We start from the raw sequence: 18,370 nt of genomic DNA, 5'->3' as shown, positions 1-18,370 counted from the left end.
TGGGCTAGGTAGCACAGTCCCTCAAGGCTTCCCTTGGCTAGGGGAGGTAGTTCCCTAACCCCTTGCATGGGTGAGGCAATGCCCCACCCTGCTTCTGCTCACCCTCTGTGGGCTACACCTACTGTCTAACCAGTCCCAATGAGATGAACCAGGTACCTCAGTTGGAAATGCAGAAATCACCTGCCTTCTGTGTTGCTCTCCCTGGGAGCTGCAGACTGGAGCTTTTCCTATTTGGCCATCTTGCCTGGGAGCCACTATGGGCAAGTCTTAATTGGAAGATAATGTAAAGAGATACATATTTATCTTCTTAAATCTTAGGGGTTTTTTAATTGTTTTCTTTCTAGATTTTCCTGGAAACATGAACTGCCAAGAGAGGAATGGGACACAAAACTAAACACTGTTTTATATTTATGGTTTGCAAACTGGCATTTCATCAGTGGCTAAATTCACAGATATCCTATATAGATTGTATACAGAACTGAGACTGATTTTGTACAGATTAGAATGATTGCTGTGATCTTTGAGAAGTTTTTCTGCACTATTTGCACCGAAATGTTTATTTATTATTGATAAATCCTATCATATTTAAGTTCCACTGCTGTTCCTCTTATCTTGATTAAATGCCTATGCATGTACTTTTAGCTAGTTTTTAATGTTTTATAAAACTTCATTTAAATTTGTATTTTTAACTTGAAGTTCCATTTCTTTATCAAGAATGGTATTTAGATTTTTTCCTCTTAACCTTTTTTGAAAAACTATTTTCAACTGTGAGGAAACCCTTATTTTTCTTTCTTTGTGGATAAAACTTTCAGAAGCAATTTAAGGTATTCATAGTGTTACGAAACACCAAACCTGCCTATGTGCCATCTCACAAAAGAAACTTTTAATACCTACAATAAATCAAAAGAATAAACCAGCTGTTCTTATATATTGTTTCATTTTTAAAACTAAAGATGCATTTAAGAAGCAATACAAGTAAATATTTTACCTAATAGAAAAAAAACAGTTGCCTTTCATTTAAACCAGTCCAACACAAATTCTCATGCTAATTTAAAAAACATAATAAGTATCTGGTAGGTTTGTGGTTGGATAGGTTTTCTAAATTCCTAATGTTAAAAACAATCTTTATGTTAATAAACACTAAATCTATACACAAAAAAGTCAATGAACTTTTCTGACCTCTACTGTGAGTTATCTTTTCCTAAGAGAAAAGCTATAGTAATAAGTAAAATTTAATTTTTAAGTAATCCTGATTTTTAATGAATTTGAGTGTTCTTGTGTACTATGTTGAGCAATTTGCTTCTATACCATGTCACAAAATTAACGTATTTCTTGAGAAGCCCTGAAAGCTCATAAAGGAAAATGCCGTGAACTATGTAGCTCAGGCTTGGTAAGGTACCATCTAAATTACAAAACAAACTAATGCATAATTTTGCTTAAATTTCATCCCAGTATGATTGTCTTCCCGACACCAGCATACAATATAGATTGTCTTTTTTAGATTTTTTAGTTCTTCCTGTACATGTTTTTGGCAATAAAGTTATAGGAAAAACAAAATTATTTTGTTAGAATTAAAACATGCTTAATATTTAGTCTGTCTGTGGAGGGCAAGTACTCACATGGACTAAGATACAATGTGAGATACAGAAAATAATTGTCTTCCTGGCACTGTGCTAAGGGCATGCTGTTAAATCTTCAAAATGACCAGATGAGGAAGGAATAATTATTACTCCTGATTTACAGATAACTGAGGTAAGAGTGTTTCAAATTTATGATAGTCTTTTGGGTATTCAGAAACCTTTCCTTAGTGCACTGGCCACCAGAGCTTAATTTTCCCAGCAGTTACAGCAATGGAAGATATTAACAGTCTCAATCTTTTGCCAACAGTCAGGTTCCTAGAAACCAGGTAGATGTAGCCCATACCAAGGGAGGAGCATACCACAGCCCTTCATTTGATTAATTCATTTGATCTATCATCTATTTTATTAAGTACCTACTAGGAATAAGGCATTGTGGAAATACTATACAAAGATAAACATTGTTCAGATGCTTTCCTTTTCACCAGAAAAACAGAAAAAAAAAATGAAACATTTTCTTACAGAGTAAATATCTTCTACATAATCACATGAGTAGTTCATCTCAGTGTTTTTTATTCTTTAAAGTTGAACTATCCCAGTTTCATTCTATACCAGTTAACACAGGTTAGGTTCTCCTTCAAAATTCATTCATTAGATAACCTTGTTACAACCTAGTCATGAAACAGAGGAGTTTGATCACAGCTACCTGCATTTAACAAATAGACAAATCAGTTTACATAAAGGTTATATATGTCCCCCAGGATGAAAAGAATCTGCATTTGAATATGCCCTTATGAATGTGGGTTCTGTTTTTGCAACAGAGATTAAGTGACCATTTTTTCTAATTAATTTTATGGCCATATATTTTCTTCATAAAAATTGGCCACATTGGAGAAGCAGTGCCACAGAAAAAATGAAATGCATGTCAAAGTTTGTATTCTGATTTTACAAGATGAGATAGAAATCAGAATTATAGAGGAATACTTAGGAGTTACTAATCAGTGTAGGAATTTGTCATAGGTAGAAAGTTAAAGGTTAATACCTCAAAATAGAAGAAAATTCTAAATCAGTGAGACATAAATTAAAGAGACCCACTTCAAAGTTGAAAGAAATTTCTAGGCATAAATTGAGACTAGGAAATTTATATCAGAATAGAGGGTGCTTGACCCATATATATGCTTAAATTGAAGGACAGCTCAGATTTATTTTTAGGAGCAGAAAGTAAACTAATATGCTCTTAAAGAATAAAAATTTATTCTATGGTTTCTGTCTCTGATCATCACCTTCCATTCTATAAAAAGCTCAGTTACTGATTTGCTGGGTCATGGTCAAAATTCTTTCTTACCTATTTCATACCAAATTTAAAAAGTAAATTACTTGCATTCTAAATATTACTAATTGGGAAGTAATATGCCTCAAATCAGTTTTATACTGGATTATCCCTATGCTTTAAACCACTGCTCTCAATAAAGCACTTCCTGATTAATGTTTATTAGATATTTTAGTGTCATTGGGTTAGCCATGCTCTTTGAAGAATCTGTGAAAGTACAGTAAACTTTTAATAAGCAATAAATGTAACCTTTTATATAAATCTCAGTGCTAGGTTAACTTCTAATAAGTAGACAAACATGTTACATAAATTATAATGTCTTGTAAAAAAGTTGAGGGGACTAAAAGTTTATGACTGATGTAGAAGTTGTCATATTAAAAAACTACATTTTAAAACATCAAATATTTATACTATTTGCTTTTCAAATAAAAGCATAGTGCTGTTTGGCATAGATACTTTGTCATTTTTTTTTAATATTTATTGTTTTTATAGACATACACTGTCAAATGGAAGAAATTAAAGCTGCATCCTCAATATTAGGCAACAGAGTTTCTAAGAGTGGACAGCTCCAAGAAGGTTGTGAAGTGAGTTATGTTGTAAAAATGTGAAAGCCATTACCACTATATCCTAAGTTTTATTTTAGCAAGGTATTCCCTATTACATACAGTATATTGCAGAAAATGAATAAACATTCCTTGTACTTAATTCGGGAACTGCTCAGCAGACAATGCCCAAATTTTATATTCTGAAAGAATTACGCTTGCTTTATTTTTTACATTAACAGTACTTTTATATCACAGTTCTCTAATATATTCTATTTTTAAATATGATGAACACAATTAAATGTTTTCATTTATATATATTGCAACACTCCTTCCAAATCTTTCATACTAGAGAGATCAGCAATGTTGCCTTCTTGCCCTCTTGACTTTGTCCTCATTTCAGCGAAATGTAATACATTCTCCCATAACAAATCAACATTCAAAATATTGATGTAAATTGTAAAGTTTAAATTAATCCTTTCACATATTCAAAATACTGATGTAAATTGTGAAGTTTAAATTAATCCTTTTACATTCTAGAATGTATTAATATATTAAAACCATACAGTGGGAATACCATTTATTTATGTCCAAACATGGCCACTTTTCCCCACTAAGTTTCATTTAGGTCACCTACTGAAGTCTTTTTTAACTCATAAGACAGGAGAGGGACTCCCCCTCAAGTGTGCAGTTTAACAAAACAAAAATTCTTTTCAGAACTCAGCAGTCAGTGGTCATGAGATGTTACTAAGGTTAATTAAACCACATTAGCCAGTTACATAATTTCTAAAATGATAGATTACAAAACCTGTTCCCTTCATTAAACAGACATGACAACCCAATTCTCTGGTTCTTGAAACTGGGTTTTCCCTCACAGATGTTTTACCTACTAACTTTATAATGTGATACTTTGAGATCAGGCTGGTGGCTGGCCCACACTGTCGGTAGTGTAGTCTCTAGAATAGTAATAAAAGGTTGTTCTTACAAGAAAGCTGATACTTAAATTCATCTATAAGACCAGGAGAATAAATGTTGCTTCTACCTTGTTAGCTATTAAATCAGTGTTAGAGAAAAAGTGAGATACAAGGTTTAGCATTTTTAAATAATGGGGAGAAACAGACTGTAGATCTCAGAGAACAACAACAAAATAACAATTCAAAATATATGCTCTAAGGAAAAGTTAAAGTGATGATTATGCCTGAAAGATAAGCAATTAAAAGCTCCTTATTAACCAAAAAGTGTGCATCTCACCAATGTGCCTGTTTTAGAAATACGTATAAGAGGGTCAGAAAGGAGGATAATGTCAGATGCTTTAGAAAACACAAAATATGCATCTGGAAGTGAACTAAAAGATTCATGATGATCACAGATGTGAGGGAAAGGAGTGGAGGCTTTTTGAGAGATGCATGCTATGACAAGGAAGATGATATATTCTGATCACTTCGGGTAATGATAGAAGTAACTGCTCTGCAGTGAATATAATTTTCATAGTCTAGGATGAGCTTCAAAATGGTGAATAATTTTCCTTATATTTGATAAATGACTACGTCCTCTTCAGTATCTAAGAAATCAAGAACTGGGCACTTTTTTCCCTTTTCATAGCTGCATTAAAATAGTTCTCAATGACATGTACCATTTCTTGTTTTTATGATAAACTACCTTGTTCCCTTCTTTTTGGAAGTGTTGCTTATGTGTCCTTTACTTTGGAACTCCAAAGGGAAACTTCAGGCAGTGAGAAACACGGCTTCATCAGAATCCCGGTCCTTGCCACTATCTTCACTCGGTGCATGCTCACCACCACTTGGAGACCGACAGCTCAAATCCTCCACCCCGGACTCTTGGTCACTGTTGGCTGACAGATCTGGATCTGAACTTTTCAGATTGTCTTGGGTTAGAATCAGAGCAGAATCTTCATCGCCTTGTGAAGGGCTCCGGGATGGAAATGATTTCATATTCCCACTGTAATCCTGGGGAGTGTTGGCTATGCTGTTGTCTGAGGTAGAAAACCCTGAGTGCTTGCTGGGCTCACTTTGCTTACTCTTCACCTTAGTGCAATTTAACTGGACCTTTTGAATTTTTTCCAGCCTCTAAGAAAGAAATAACAATTTCAGGGGAAAAATCATAAATAATGTATCTTTTTCTATATATGTATGCCTTTAGCATTTGTTACCTCCCAGGTGGGTATAATGGTAAGAACATGGGACTCAGAGGGATGTGAGTTCAAACCTGGACTTCACGACCTTGCACAAAATCTGTGAGGCCTGCTTTCTTTATCTCTAATGTAAGGATAATACCTGCCTTGAAATAGGTTTTCTATAATCATAAGCAATATAGCACAGTTGAAGCACCCAGTGAACCCTAGTCTCCCTCTTTTCTATACCGACATGGTTTCAAATGATGATTCTCATCCCATGAACTCAAAAAACATTTTTTAGAAATCAGGAATGAAGTGTTTATCATCTAACTTTTACACTGAGATACAATTCATTTACCATGAAACTCACCCTTTTAAAGTATACAATTCAGTGGTTTTTAGTTATATTCACAAGGTTGTGCAATGATCACTACTAATTGTAAAATACTGTCATCACCTCCCCTGCCAAAGGAAAACCCCATACTCAATTAGCAGTCATTCCGCATTGCTATCTCCTCTATGGATTTGCCTAGTCTAGATGCTTTATATAAATTGAATGGAATCATACAATATGTGGCTTTTTGTATCTGGCTCCCTTCACTTAGCTTATGTTCTCAAAGTTCATTCATGGTATAGCATGTGTCAGTACTTCATTCCTTTTTCTGGCTGAACAGTATTCCATTACACATTACCACATTTTGTTTTTCCATTCATCAAGTCATGGACACTTGGGTTGTTCAGAATACATTTCACCAGATTTCATGTTTTGATGTTAACAGAGGAGGTGTTATAAGATCAAGTATTATGTGTTCATTCACAAAGCATTCATTTAGGTTATGTGCAAAAGCACCGTGCTGGGCAGTGTGAGGAACAGATAAATACAGACCCAGCCCTAAGGAACATGTAGTAGTGGAGCAGAGAGAGGCAGAGTTCATGGAATGTAAGAATTTCAAAAAGGCAAAAGTTCTTGAAGAGGGATGAAGTGGTAAGGTTAGAAGGAAGAGAACAGAGTAAGTTTCAGGGAGGAAGGAACATTTTAACAGGACTGTGAAAGATTTAAACTTGGACGTTCCGGTAATAGCTAGTAAGCATTCCTGGCAGGAGGAGGGACAGTGAGAGGACAAACACAAAGGTAGGAAGGTCTAAATTGTATACAAGCAGCAGAAACCATTAAATATTAGCATGGAAAAAAAGATGAGAGTATCTCAAATGCCAACCTAAGGAATTTTGACTTTGTAATAAGGAAGAGCCAGTTTTAAAGAGCCAGACTGCTAAAATAGACTAACAGAATTCTAAGATGTTCATAAACTACAGTAGTGCCACTGGAAACAAAGATACCCAATTAGGAAAAGCATTTTCTTATAACCTCCCTGTCCAAGTACAGGGAAGTTAATAGAAGCCAAAAGATAGACTTGATAGTCAATCTCCTCTATTACCAATTATAGATTAATATAATAGTTACATAATTTTTAAAAGTGGAGAAAGATTTTTATATGTATTTGATTTTATTCTTTTTCACACTTTTCCAGAAAAAAAATTAATTTTACTACTCTAACAGTAACCAAAAAGTAGACCTAAAATGAGGAACAACCAAAAATTTGTGGAACTGAGCCACAAGCCAGATGTGTGAAATGCATTAAATGCCCAGGTTTGGGCTTCGGTTATCTGAGTCCTGACCTGGATGGGGTTGTGTTTCAGGTGTTCTACTGGCTAAAAATGCAAAATGTTTGTGTTGCACTGAATCTTAAGAGGCTTTCATGAAGCCTTGCTCTTCAAGAAATAAGCACATTAAACAGATTAACAAAGCAAGTATGTCTTACTTCTTCCAGGGCCTCTAGTTCTTCCTCTAGCTGCTGAGTTTCCTCCTTCACTGCCATTAGGTAATCTGTAACTGATTGTCGGGGCTGCATCCCCTTTTCAAAGCGGTTATACATTCCACTCCAAAACCTGGAAAGGACAGCAGAGTGTCATGATACCACCTTATCACAGTCTGAAAATTCACATCCTCGAGTCTTCTAAGGTATCTATGATACCACAGTCTTAATAATAACCAAATGCAAATTTCAGCCTCAAAAAAGCCACTACTTAAGGTAATAATTTCATGTTGATGTTTTTTTCTTGGGTCAATAAATGCCTTTTGGAGAGAATAAGTTTATGAAAAGTCTACTTGTATATATGAATTAGAAAGCACAGAATACATTTTTCTAAAATTGAAATAGCACATGTAACCATTTTCTTTTAAGAAAACGGCTTAGTTTTGAACTTTGAAATTGTATATTTAGATTCTTTCAGCTACAAAGGGAATCTTAAACTTGCAGCTTTTATCTTTTGTATCACTACCACTAAAAGTTGACATTTGCATTTGCAATAAACCCCCCCCCCTTTTTTTTATGGCAGAGTTTCGCTCTTGTCACCCAAACCGGAGTGCAGTGGTGTGATACCGGCTCACTGCAATCTCCACCTCCCAGGTTCAAGAGATTCTCCTGCCTCAGCCTCCCAAGTAGCTAGGATTACAGGCATGCACTACCATGCCTAATTTTGTATTTTTTTTAGTAGAGACGGTTTCACCATGTTGGTCAGGTTGGTCACGAACTCCTGACCTCAGGTGATCCACCCACCTCAGCCTCCCAAAGTGCTGGGATTACGGGCGGGAGCCACCATGCCTGACCAATAAGTCCCTTTTTATCCTACACAAAAAAACATACTGGAGCACAGATGAGAAAAATGGTGTTATCATAGAGTTCTCTTTAGACCCACTATTTTATTTATGTAGATAAGTAAGTACTTTGAGAGCAAGGACTTGGTGTCATTGTTTTATCTGCAGTGCCCAGAACAGTGTTTGATCCTCAATAAAATATGTGTTGACTAGCTGTTAATAATAAATTAGTTGCAATCCAATTGATCGTATGTCAGCAGCTCTTAAAACTTGTTTTACTTGCACTATGGAGGCTTTTGTTTAGTATGATAGAATATTCTGCTATAAATTCTGAGAAAAAAATTGAAATAAGAAAAAAACACTTTGAGAAACGAAATCTATATAGGAAGAAAAGCCATCAAGTCTGTGTCAGGAGTGAGTAGGAAGAAAGAGATGGGGTTTCTGTTTATTCTGCGTGAGTCTTTTGTTGTTGTTGACCGACCTTTGAGTTTTTTCATATTATACAAGCCTAGCAACGAAGCCAAAGGAAAAAACATACATATCTAGCACATACCTAGTAGAACCTGTAGGATGCCACCCTGCTCTCCCCATCCTCCTCATACATACAATCTTTTTTTTTTTTTTTTTTTGAGATGGAGTTTCACTCTTGTTGCCCAGACTGGAGTGCAATGGTGCAGTCTCGGCTCATGGCAACCTCCGCCTCCCTGGTTCAAGTGATTCTCCTGCTTCAGCCTCCCAAGTAGCTAGGATTACAGGCGCCCGCCACCATGCCCAGCTAATTTTTGTATTTTTAGTAGAGACGGGGTCTCGCCATGTTGGCCAGGCTTGTCTTGAACTCCTGACCTCGGGTGATCCACCCGCCTCGGCTGATACATACAATCTTAACGTAATTTCCACAAGGGAAGTATTTCCAGTAGGACTTAATTCAGTGGAGACAAAAAGGCAAGCTATTATGTTGGTGCAAAAGTAATCGCAGTTTTGGCCTTTTTGTTGTTGTTTAAACGAATGGCAAAAAACATAATAACTGTTGCTCCAACTTTAATAAGTCATGATCACTGTTGAAACTTGTGATTCCACATTTGACTTAAGGCATTTGCATTATTCTCTTTCATTTGCTTTTAAAAAAATAAATTGGAACTTATCTTTTTATGATATCATTATTAAAAAACATCACCTCCTGAAGAAAATTCCACATTTAGGAGGAATAAAGAGGCAGAGGAGACACTGGCAAAAATACCAGATCAGATATTCAAGCATCTCCCTCTGGTGTCTTTTGTGTCCAACAAAAGCCTCAAATATCAGTGTCATACACTTTGATCTCTGAATGTTAAACGGTACCAGAATCCAAGTTCATACCATAGCTACAAAGTTCCCAAGGGTTTACATACTTGTACATGAAGTTACATGGTGTTGTAGGGAGATGAAGGGTTCCCTGAGTCTGGCTGTGATCAGCTCTAAACAGAGGATTCAGGTAGTCAGCCCGATTCTTCCACAGGTGGGCCCATAATGAGTATGTTCTTTCTTGAATCCTGTTGTAAAGAAAATAAGTCTATAAATGACCTACTTTGGTGCTTACACATAGTAGATATGTTATATTAATGCTGGAAAGGAACTAATAATTGTTACCTGAAAACCACATGTCTGTTTGATAGCAGGTAAATGTATCATCTTGGTGACTTCATGGTATAGAGGGAGAACAGTGTAATAATCTCAACTTCACCACCATCTGTACTGGCCTTGACAAGGTGTTCGATTCCTTTAAGTGTTTTTTTTTGTTTTTGTTTTGTTTTTTGGTGTGTGTGTGTGTTAAGCCGTTCTTTTTGGGGGAGTTTTTTCCCCCAAATAGTCACTGGACATGTGTAATTTGTCAGACACTATTCTAAATATTTCACATGTTTCCTCTCATTCAATCCTCACTGAGTTGCTATGAGATATGTCTAATTTACAGATGAGGAAACTGAGGAATAGAGAGAGTAAGTGGTTTCCCAAAGTCCTGTAGCTAGTAAGTGGAAAAGCCATATTCAGACCCAAGCAGATACTGTTAGAATTGGCTAGTCAGGTACAAGAAAACAAGTGACCCTAAAGGATACACTCTGCTCCTTCTAAATCATCTCCATTTACCAGGAATCACACTTGAGCTTCCTTAGAGAAAACAAACTAGTATCCACTACAAAAATTAATTTTCTTTATGAGTCCATTTCATGTGAACTGATCATTCCCCAAATTAAATCTGATAATGTTGTATACACCATAGTTAAAATCATTTCATTTTATGAAAATTTAAAAAATGTTCTCTCATTTACACTGCCTAAATCACTTTGTTGTTGTTAAAAGTTTTTTACTATCACTTATTTTAATGTCCACATTTTATCTACTTTTACCCTTGGATAAATCAATACAGTTTTAATCTGAATAAATTCTGGCTTTAGTTTTATATTTGCTTTCCCAATTAAATTTGCAATTTTTATTATGGTAGCATAGCCACCAAAGATGTCTAACCTTTTCCTTTTAAATGCAAAAACCACTTTTTTGACTCCAGAAAATTCCCTTTCGATATTCATGCATCAAGTCTGTCAAGCTGTCTGTGTGTATCAGGCAGAAACTGAGGGAAAAAATGAAACTGTATTTATCTGTCAGTTGATGACATTTAAACCATTTCTGAGATGCCAGGAAAAAGAAAATAAAACTCATCTGTCAGTATAGGTATGTGACTAAATGAAAAAAGTCTTCAAAATTATGAAAGGCAACCTAAAATTCTCAGTCATCAAAATCTTTAAATAAAAGTTAAACACCAAAAACACCAAAACACTTACTTGAGTTCTTGTCTCTCCTTTTGGCTGTTACACAGGAAGTTTCCAAACTGGCAGGAATAAATGTGATGTTGAATGTGAATCAAAAACCTCTCATTGAACTCAAAGGCACAGGGAAATTGTTCCATTAACTGCCAAACACACTCAATGAACTGGTCAATAACTGGAGAGATTTCTTTTGGGTCACCATCTAGATTGCCATATCTATAAAACAAAGCATTAGAGACTTTTTAAGGCAGATTTATTTTTAAATTGGAAAGCCATAAATGCAAAAACAATCATAAAAGCAACCGTAGTTCCTAAATAAATCTTATCTTACAAACTTGGAATGACAAAAAAAGTAGAAAAGTTAAGTTTTTAATTTCAAATTTCCAGAGCAACTTTGTAGTGAAGGTCTGGATAGAAGGGATGTGTTCAAGTTATACTTACAAAAGAAAGTGTTAGTGCAAGAAATAAAATTCAAAGACACTTTCCACAGAAAAAGGGCATTTTTAAATTCATTCCTTAAAAGTACATTAGAACTTTTAAAATAAATGTTGTACTTTACGAGCGGGTGAGAAGAAATGTCCAAACAACTTTAGGGCTCTTCATTTTTTGCACCGTTTTGTTGGGAAGGGATGAGGAAAAAGACAACTTGAAAAAAAAAATTGTGGTTTCCCAAGTTGCCTGGAATATTCCCATTTCTAAAGCGGTTAAAGCTTGTCACATGATTTATTTCCATGTGACCACAGATTCCACATGTATTTTTATCTCCCACTGCTTTGCTTTTCAAGAGCACATCAGAATCGTCTTCCTCAAATTTGTATTGATTTTAAAATGGAGACTCCTTAGCCCTTTACACTATTGTGTGAGTTTTACAGAGGATCCAAAAGGATGTTTTGGTGTCATCAAAGACAAAATAACAATATAGAACCCCGTGTTAGTAAGAGATCATCACCTTGAGGAAGAGAAATGAGCAATGATCAGTTTCAGAGTTTTCCCAAGAGTCAGAACATTGTAAATTGTCTAGAAACTTCTCAGATGTTACAGTTTCTCACCTTTGGTAGCTTTAAAAAGGGTTGTCTAATATTAATGTATTTTTTCCTTATCAAACAATTATCTAGCTGAACTTCAGTCATTTCCATATTCTCTCTGTAGTCTGTCTCCTATCTTGGAGATCCTAACTGCCTAGCATATAATATTAATAGAACCCCAAACTGAAAATAATGCCATGTTAAGAAGTTTATCTAATTGAGGGCTTTAATTTTCTCATTTGTAAACGGAATTCCTATGCTTTCCTGGAAAAAATTAGAAAAATAGAATTCTTGAAAATCGCAGAATTAGTGATCAATTAATGCTAAAAGCAAAAAACTACAAAAATATACTTGAGCAGTTGCATGCATTTAGAATTTTAAGAAAACACAGTAAAACATTTGAAAATATATGTCAAACTAATGAAACGTGCTGCCTAAATTTAATCACAAAAGACTAAACTAAGTACAGCTATACCATTTAAGATTCAAAGAGTGGAGAACGCCAGAACACAATACAAGCATCATCAACACTGACAAAAGGAGGCTGGTGGCTCCCAAAACAACAGCTTCGGCATCCCCATTCCACAGATGAGAGACCAAAGGTCAGACAGACAGATGTCCAAGGCCAGACAGTGAATACCATGGCCTGGATCTGGACTTGGATGTGTCTGGCTCTGAAGCCTTCATCACCTCTCCAGAGACATCTGGGACAAACTGCATTCCGATACAAATGCCTTAGGACTATAGAAGATCAAAGAGAAACTGTTCCACAGGCAGTTCACAACTTGCAGACTAAAGTGAATCTCTGGACTTATAAAATGGAATAATTTAGTAAGTCACATGCGAATGGCAGGAGGAAGGGAAGGCTGATCCTCACTAGGACAATTGATGAACAAGCATTCTCTGTCTGTTCTAGAACAAGTTAACATTAGTTAGTTCTGCCCAGCTGTTACCAAGAGGAATCAGTTATAACTTCATTTATCTGATATGACATATACAACAAAATTTGAGCTTTCTGAATAAACGACACAAACTCTTAAAAAACAAGATGATTTTCCCCTGAATATTCAATTGAAAATTTCAGAAACAGTGCTTTTATTCTAAACATTCAAAACAACAATCTTAAATATTACTTACCGGTGATTAAACTTATGACCAAAGGAAATCCAGTCCTTTTCAATTAATACCTACACAAGAAAGAATACAAATATCATGGAGAGAAGCAAACGAAAAATAAGAGACCATACAACCAATAACGTTGAGGAATTCAGAGGCACTTGCAGAAGTCCCCATCCTCAAGTAACCTGCAAATGGGTAAACAGGCATTATCCACCCATACAGACATGCACATGGCAAGGGCAAAGTTGAAGGTCATCCATAGGAACAGTGAGTGGAAATGGATGTATAAAAATGCAGGAACCCCACCCACGGAATGCTTCCTATGTGCCAGGCACTGTTCACATTGCTTTACGTATGATCTCTAACTGTAGGGTAAGTATTCTCACTCTTTTAGAAGGGGAAACTGAAGGAAAGAGGTTTCATATCCGCCCATGATCATGCTACTAGGAAGCAGACACCACTTCACAGCCCAGCTCTCTCCACTTCAAACCCCATCTCAACCAACGTGTGATGCTGCCTCTCAGTGTAACGTAAATTACCAACCTCTTGACAAAAAACAATTGGGAAGTTTTTCAGTGATCTTTTCTACACATTAGAACAATTCTAAAATGATGGGGTTTGGGGTATATTCGAAGCTTCAGCCCTGCTTTGAAATTAGGGTTAACATGAATTTCTAACTCTGAAGCAGTCCAGATTATTATTTTTAAATGTTTACTTTGGTTTTGTATTTTATATTGTTTTATATTTTAAAATTTATTTTTGAGACAGGCTCTTACTCAGCCACATAGGCTGGAGTGCAGTGATGCGATCATGGCTCACTACCCCCTTGACCTCCTGAGCTTGAGCTATCCTCCCACCTCAGCCTAAGTAGCTGGGACCACAGGTGGGCTCTACCACACCTGGCTAATTTTTTAAAATTTTTTGTAGAGACGAGGTCTCGCCATGTTGCCCAGGCTGGTCTCAAACTCTGGGGCTCCAGCAATCCTCCTTCCTCAACCTCCCAAAATGCTGGGATTACAGGTGTGAGCCACCGCACCCAGCCTGGATTTTCGAAAGTGTTTAGTCAAGTAATATGGATAGTCTGATCAATATCCCCAATGCTGTAAAGTGGCCAGAGATTAACCCCTACAAAGAAATATGAACTGGTGGAAGTCTGTTCTTGACAACTCGAGACATTTTCTTTGGGTTGTAAGTTGAATGGGGCACAATGAGAACGAGTTGATGATGGAAAAGGATGTGTGCAGGAGAAGACCCTAAGGGCAGTGTGTGACTGGCAACCTCTTTACTCTCCAAATGCAAATGAAGGAATCCAACCCTCCTGACCTCAGTCCAGCAGGGATCTGAAGCAAGAGTATCACTTCGAGGTGTCAGTGCTATCAAAGGTAATTGGAAGTTCTCAGACACTTCCAAAAAAAGAAAAACATCCCAGAGAGGGAGCCTGCCTCTTGTCCGAGAATGTTGCTGATATTATTCAATAATGGAGACCCAGCAGTAAAGATATTCCATTAGGACTCCTTTGTCAGCATCTTCTGTATTACAGATTCATGATTCACTGAAGCACTTTCTACCAAATCATGGTTAAGAGGTTAATTCATTTTAAGGAACTTATACCAGATTAGTGAAAACTTCACCATCCCAGGCAACTATACAATACTCTGTAGTTGAAAGCAACATGTTACATTTTGATGCCCACCTAAAAAGTTCAAACTACAGGATATACTCATCATTTAAGCAAAGAACAACAACAAAAGGCTGTGAAATTTTCAGTATTCTCATCCAGGGGTGTGAAAGACTACTTAAAAAACATACCCTGGAGTGAAAACAGTTTTTCCTACCAAGGACTTTTGGCATACACAATATAGAAAATTTCTTCCCAAAATATTTTTTCTAAAAAGTTTTCTGTTATATATTCATGTTACCTCAAACTTGAAATACTTATGAGCAAATGATATATAAAATTGTCTTACAAGCTGCCAAATATATTTTATATTTGCCCCAAAACTCATTCAGTAGCATTGACTTGAAATGGTCTCCATATCCCAGAAATTCATCTCTTTATTCCAAGCCTATTTGATCTCTTCCCCTTTAATCTTGCTGAGCTACTAAAAGAAAAATAATGCTGGCAAGAAAACAGCAGTTGCCAGTAGTTGTAAAAACAGGGGTCCATTCCTGGTCAAGGCACCACCTGTGGGAATGGCCCAGTGGCCACACTCACCATGAAGCCCTTCAGAGTCCGGTAGTGAGGGTCCAGCAGCAGGCTAGCCACCGAGCACACCTGAGCGGTCCTGTCCCAGCCATCAGAACAGTGAACAAGCACACTTGCCCCTTCCTCTGAAACTGCCTAGAAAACACGATCCACAGAGAGTCACAAAGAATGGCTGTAAAAAGGCAGAACCTCTCATCACAGCCAGGTTTGACTGTATATTTATGGAAAGAAACAGCCAAAACGAAACACCTGTCTATTCATCTATTTAGGGCCCCACCTAATTAGGGCAGAGCCAGAGTGGCCTGGTGCTGGCAGCGAAAGCTTTCCCTTGCCATTCTATCCAGAAGCCACCGCTCAAGTCATCTCCAATAAGCGCATGTACTTACTAAATATAAGCATTCGTCCTATGCAAACGGACCTTCAACCCTCTTCTCTCCCCTCTGGGTTTCCACAATAAGCCTTACTGAAATTCTGGAGTTGCTACTGGCCCCAACCATTTCCAAAAAGGAAAAGGCAAAAAAGTTATAAATTACAGACCTATGAAGTTATAAGTAAAAGGTAAGAGTCAAGTAATGGATCCAAGGTTGAGGAAAGGAGGAATAAACAAACGTAAAAATGACACCAGAAAATCTCCACTAAGAAAAGAGTATCTATTTGCTATTGCAAATGCACATCATTTTTTGCTAAATATCTTGGCAGTTAACATATGCTGGGAAACATGGGAGGGATTTCATCATAGCATTTATCACTACCTAAAATTCTAGTTTTATTAGTTTATTAATAATCTGTCTCAGCTGGAGGCAGTGGCTCACGCATGTAATCCCAGCACTTTGGGAGGCCGTGGCGGGTGGATCACCTGACGTCAGGAGTCCATGACCAGCCTGACCAACATGGTGAAACCCCATCTCTACTAAAAAACAAAAATTAGCCAGGCATAGTGGCGCGTGCCAGTAATTCCAGCTACTTGGCAGGCTGAGACAGAAGAATCGCTTGAACCTGGGAGGCAGAGGTTGTAGCGAGCTGAGATCCTGCCACTGCACTCCAGCCTGGGTGACACAGCGAGACTCCCTCTCAAAAAAAAAAAAAAAAAAAAAATTCTCTGTCTCCCACAGCAGAATGTAAGCTCTGTGAGGGAAGACACTTGATCTGCCTTATTCACATCACATCTGTAAAACCTAGAATAGTACCTGGCACTAAATAAAGATTTCTTGAATAAATGATTACCTCAGAATGGGGAACATACCATGGCATCAGGGAAGATATGGTTCTCTTTAGGTATAAATTCAAGTAATTGACTTTTTTTAAAAAAACTGAACAACACAAAAGACACTGCATTCTAAAACAGCTTGTATGAAAGCTGCAGCAACATTTTCCTATGGCAGAATGGACTCTACCTTCCAGCTACAGGAACATGACTTGCTTATGCCATGACTAAAAAGGAGGCTCTATTGGATGTAAGCCCCACGCCCTATCACTGAAGTAACTCACATTTGGTTGTATTCTACAGAAAATTCTTTCCTCCATCCAGGATTAAGCCTAATCGAAGAGAATACTCTGGAAATATTTTACCATTTGATCACAGTGCTGACATACTATCAGCTAAGCACTGTATTCTTTCGCAAAATCACATCTTCAGTGCACAACTATATGGAGCTCTACAAAGCTGGCTACCCAGTCAATGCAGTGCAGCTTAGGACAGGGAAGCCCATGGCAGAGGGATACCCATTTTGAAGTCACTGGTTTGCTCATCTGTCCCTTATTTTCTCTGCAATTGCATACCTTTGCAATGAAGATTCCTGCATCCATTATGGCTTTAATGTGCCTTAACCAGCCAGAGTTCTCCAGACCCCACAGGAAATCACTCATGGAGGGAGATTTAAGTTCACACACTGCAAGATAAATCATGTTATAAAAGCAAAATTAAGGTACTCTCTCATTTTACATATGATCATGTTTTACAGGTAGTTTGTTAATGATTCCTTTGTTGTAACAGGTATTTTCTGGAAGACTTAAGTCAAAATAAATACCCACATTTACTAAACTTGATTCTATGGAACCATTTCAAGTAAGGCTTTTCTACCTTCTTTGGTCACAGGGAATACTGCACTTGTTTACAAGTATTATATATATGTAAAGTTTAAATCCTAATATTAATGAAAATCAGTAAGAGTTCTGGCGGAAAACATCTATTTGCCTTTCCAGCAAAGTAATTAAACATGGGCCACTAAGGAATATGAATTGGGAGTGCTATGAGGAAAAAAATCATATAACTAATTGTAGCACCTACCCACTTAGAAGTTTCCATCACCCAACCACTTCAGATTAGGACTGTTGTAAAAACACAAGACAGAGAGATCCTAAATTTCTTGAATGGAAATGATCAAATTCCTCTTGCCAATAACCCCCACCCAATGGGAGTAAGGCCTGTAAGCTTAAAAATAACACACATGCCTCTGATCCAATTCTAGAGCATCAGGGTAGAGGCTTTCCCTTTGAGTGAAAATGAAGAAAACCTAGGATCCCAGTGGTATCTATATTTACACAACTAAGGCAGGTGTATAAACACCTCTATAATATTATAAACCACCAACTTTCACCTCAGGAGCTTCTTTTATTTAACGTAAAGCATTAAAAAGCTTTAGAGCCAGTGTTCTGAGTACGTATCACAAATACTGCAATCCAAAGTGGAGGTTTGGACCTATAAAGCCCTATGGAGGAGTCTTATAATCAACCAGTGAAATTCAATCAAGAAGTCATAGATTGCTTTTTGTTTTATTGTTCTCTGTGGTGCAATAAACACACACACAGGGAAAAGGGAGCCCTTTTTTCTACCCCCAACTCCATGAGCAATGAGCTGTGTAGTCTTGCACATGTTATTCCAGTCTCTGAGCCTCAATTTCTTCATTTTTACAATGGGGAAGGTGTATAAATTATATCCTTCCAACTCTAAACCCCCAGATTCAACTTTGTGAACTCTTTGAAA

At 36.9% G+C, this 18,370-nt stretch overlaps 2 protein-coding genes across 10 annotated transcripts in view; one reads left to right on the top strand and one right to left on the bottom strand.

Annotated features, from left to right (window-relative positions):
- Nucleotides 1–7,733, top strand: part of VPS37A (VPS37A subunit of ESCRT-I) — a 58,263-nt gene extending 50,530 nt beyond the window's left edge. For 5 of the 8 annotated variants that reach the window (XM_055287144.2, XM_055287121.2, XM_063613256.1 and 2 more), the window contains one exon: nucleotides 345–916. The gene's annotated coding sequence lies outside the window, so the exon portion shown is untranslated. Of the gene's footprint in view, nucleotides 1–344; nucleotides 917–3,399 lie in introns of those variants that run through there. The other 3 variants (XR_010114569.1, XM_063613247.1, XM_055287131.2) reach the window with 3 other exon arrangements.
- MTMR7 (myotubularin related protein 7) overlaps nucleotides 1,952–18,370 on the bottom strand; it is a 115,524-nt gene continuing 99,105 nt past the window's right edge. For both annotated transcript variants that reach the window (XM_055287070.2, XM_055287088.2), the window contains 7 exons: nucleotides 17,167–17,276; nucleotides 15,397–15,522; nucleotides 13,200–13,249; nucleotides 11,053–11,253; nucleotides 9,628–9,768; nucleotides 7,404–7,530; nucleotides 1,952–5,536 (listed from right to left, as the gene is read on the bottom strand). In XM_055287070.2, the coding sequence (XP_055143045.1) occupies nucleotides 5,174–5,536; nucleotides 7,404–7,530; nucleotides 9,628–9,768; nucleotides 11,053–11,253; nucleotides 13,200–13,249; nucleotides 15,397–15,522; nucleotides 17,167–17,276 (1,118 nt within the window). In that variant the 3' untranslated portion in view covers nucleotides 1,952–5,173. The remainder of the gene's footprint in view (nucleotides 5,537–7,403; nucleotides 7,531–9,627; nucleotides 9,769–11,052; nucleotides 11,254–13,199; nucleotides 13,250–15,396; nucleotides 15,523–17,166; nucleotides 17,277–18,370) is intronic.

This window comes from Symphalangus syndactylus, chromosome 1, assembly GCF_028878055.3.
Source record: "Symphalangus syndactylus isolate Jambi chromosome 1, NHGRI_mSymSyn1-v2.1_pri, whole genome shotgun sequence".
Taxonomy (NCBI): Eukaryota; Metazoa; Chordata; class Mammalia; order Primates; family Hylobatidae; genus Symphalangus; species Symphalangus syndactylus.
Note: the sequence above shows the minus strand (reverse complement) of the source record. Positions and strands in the feature narration are given on the sequence as shown.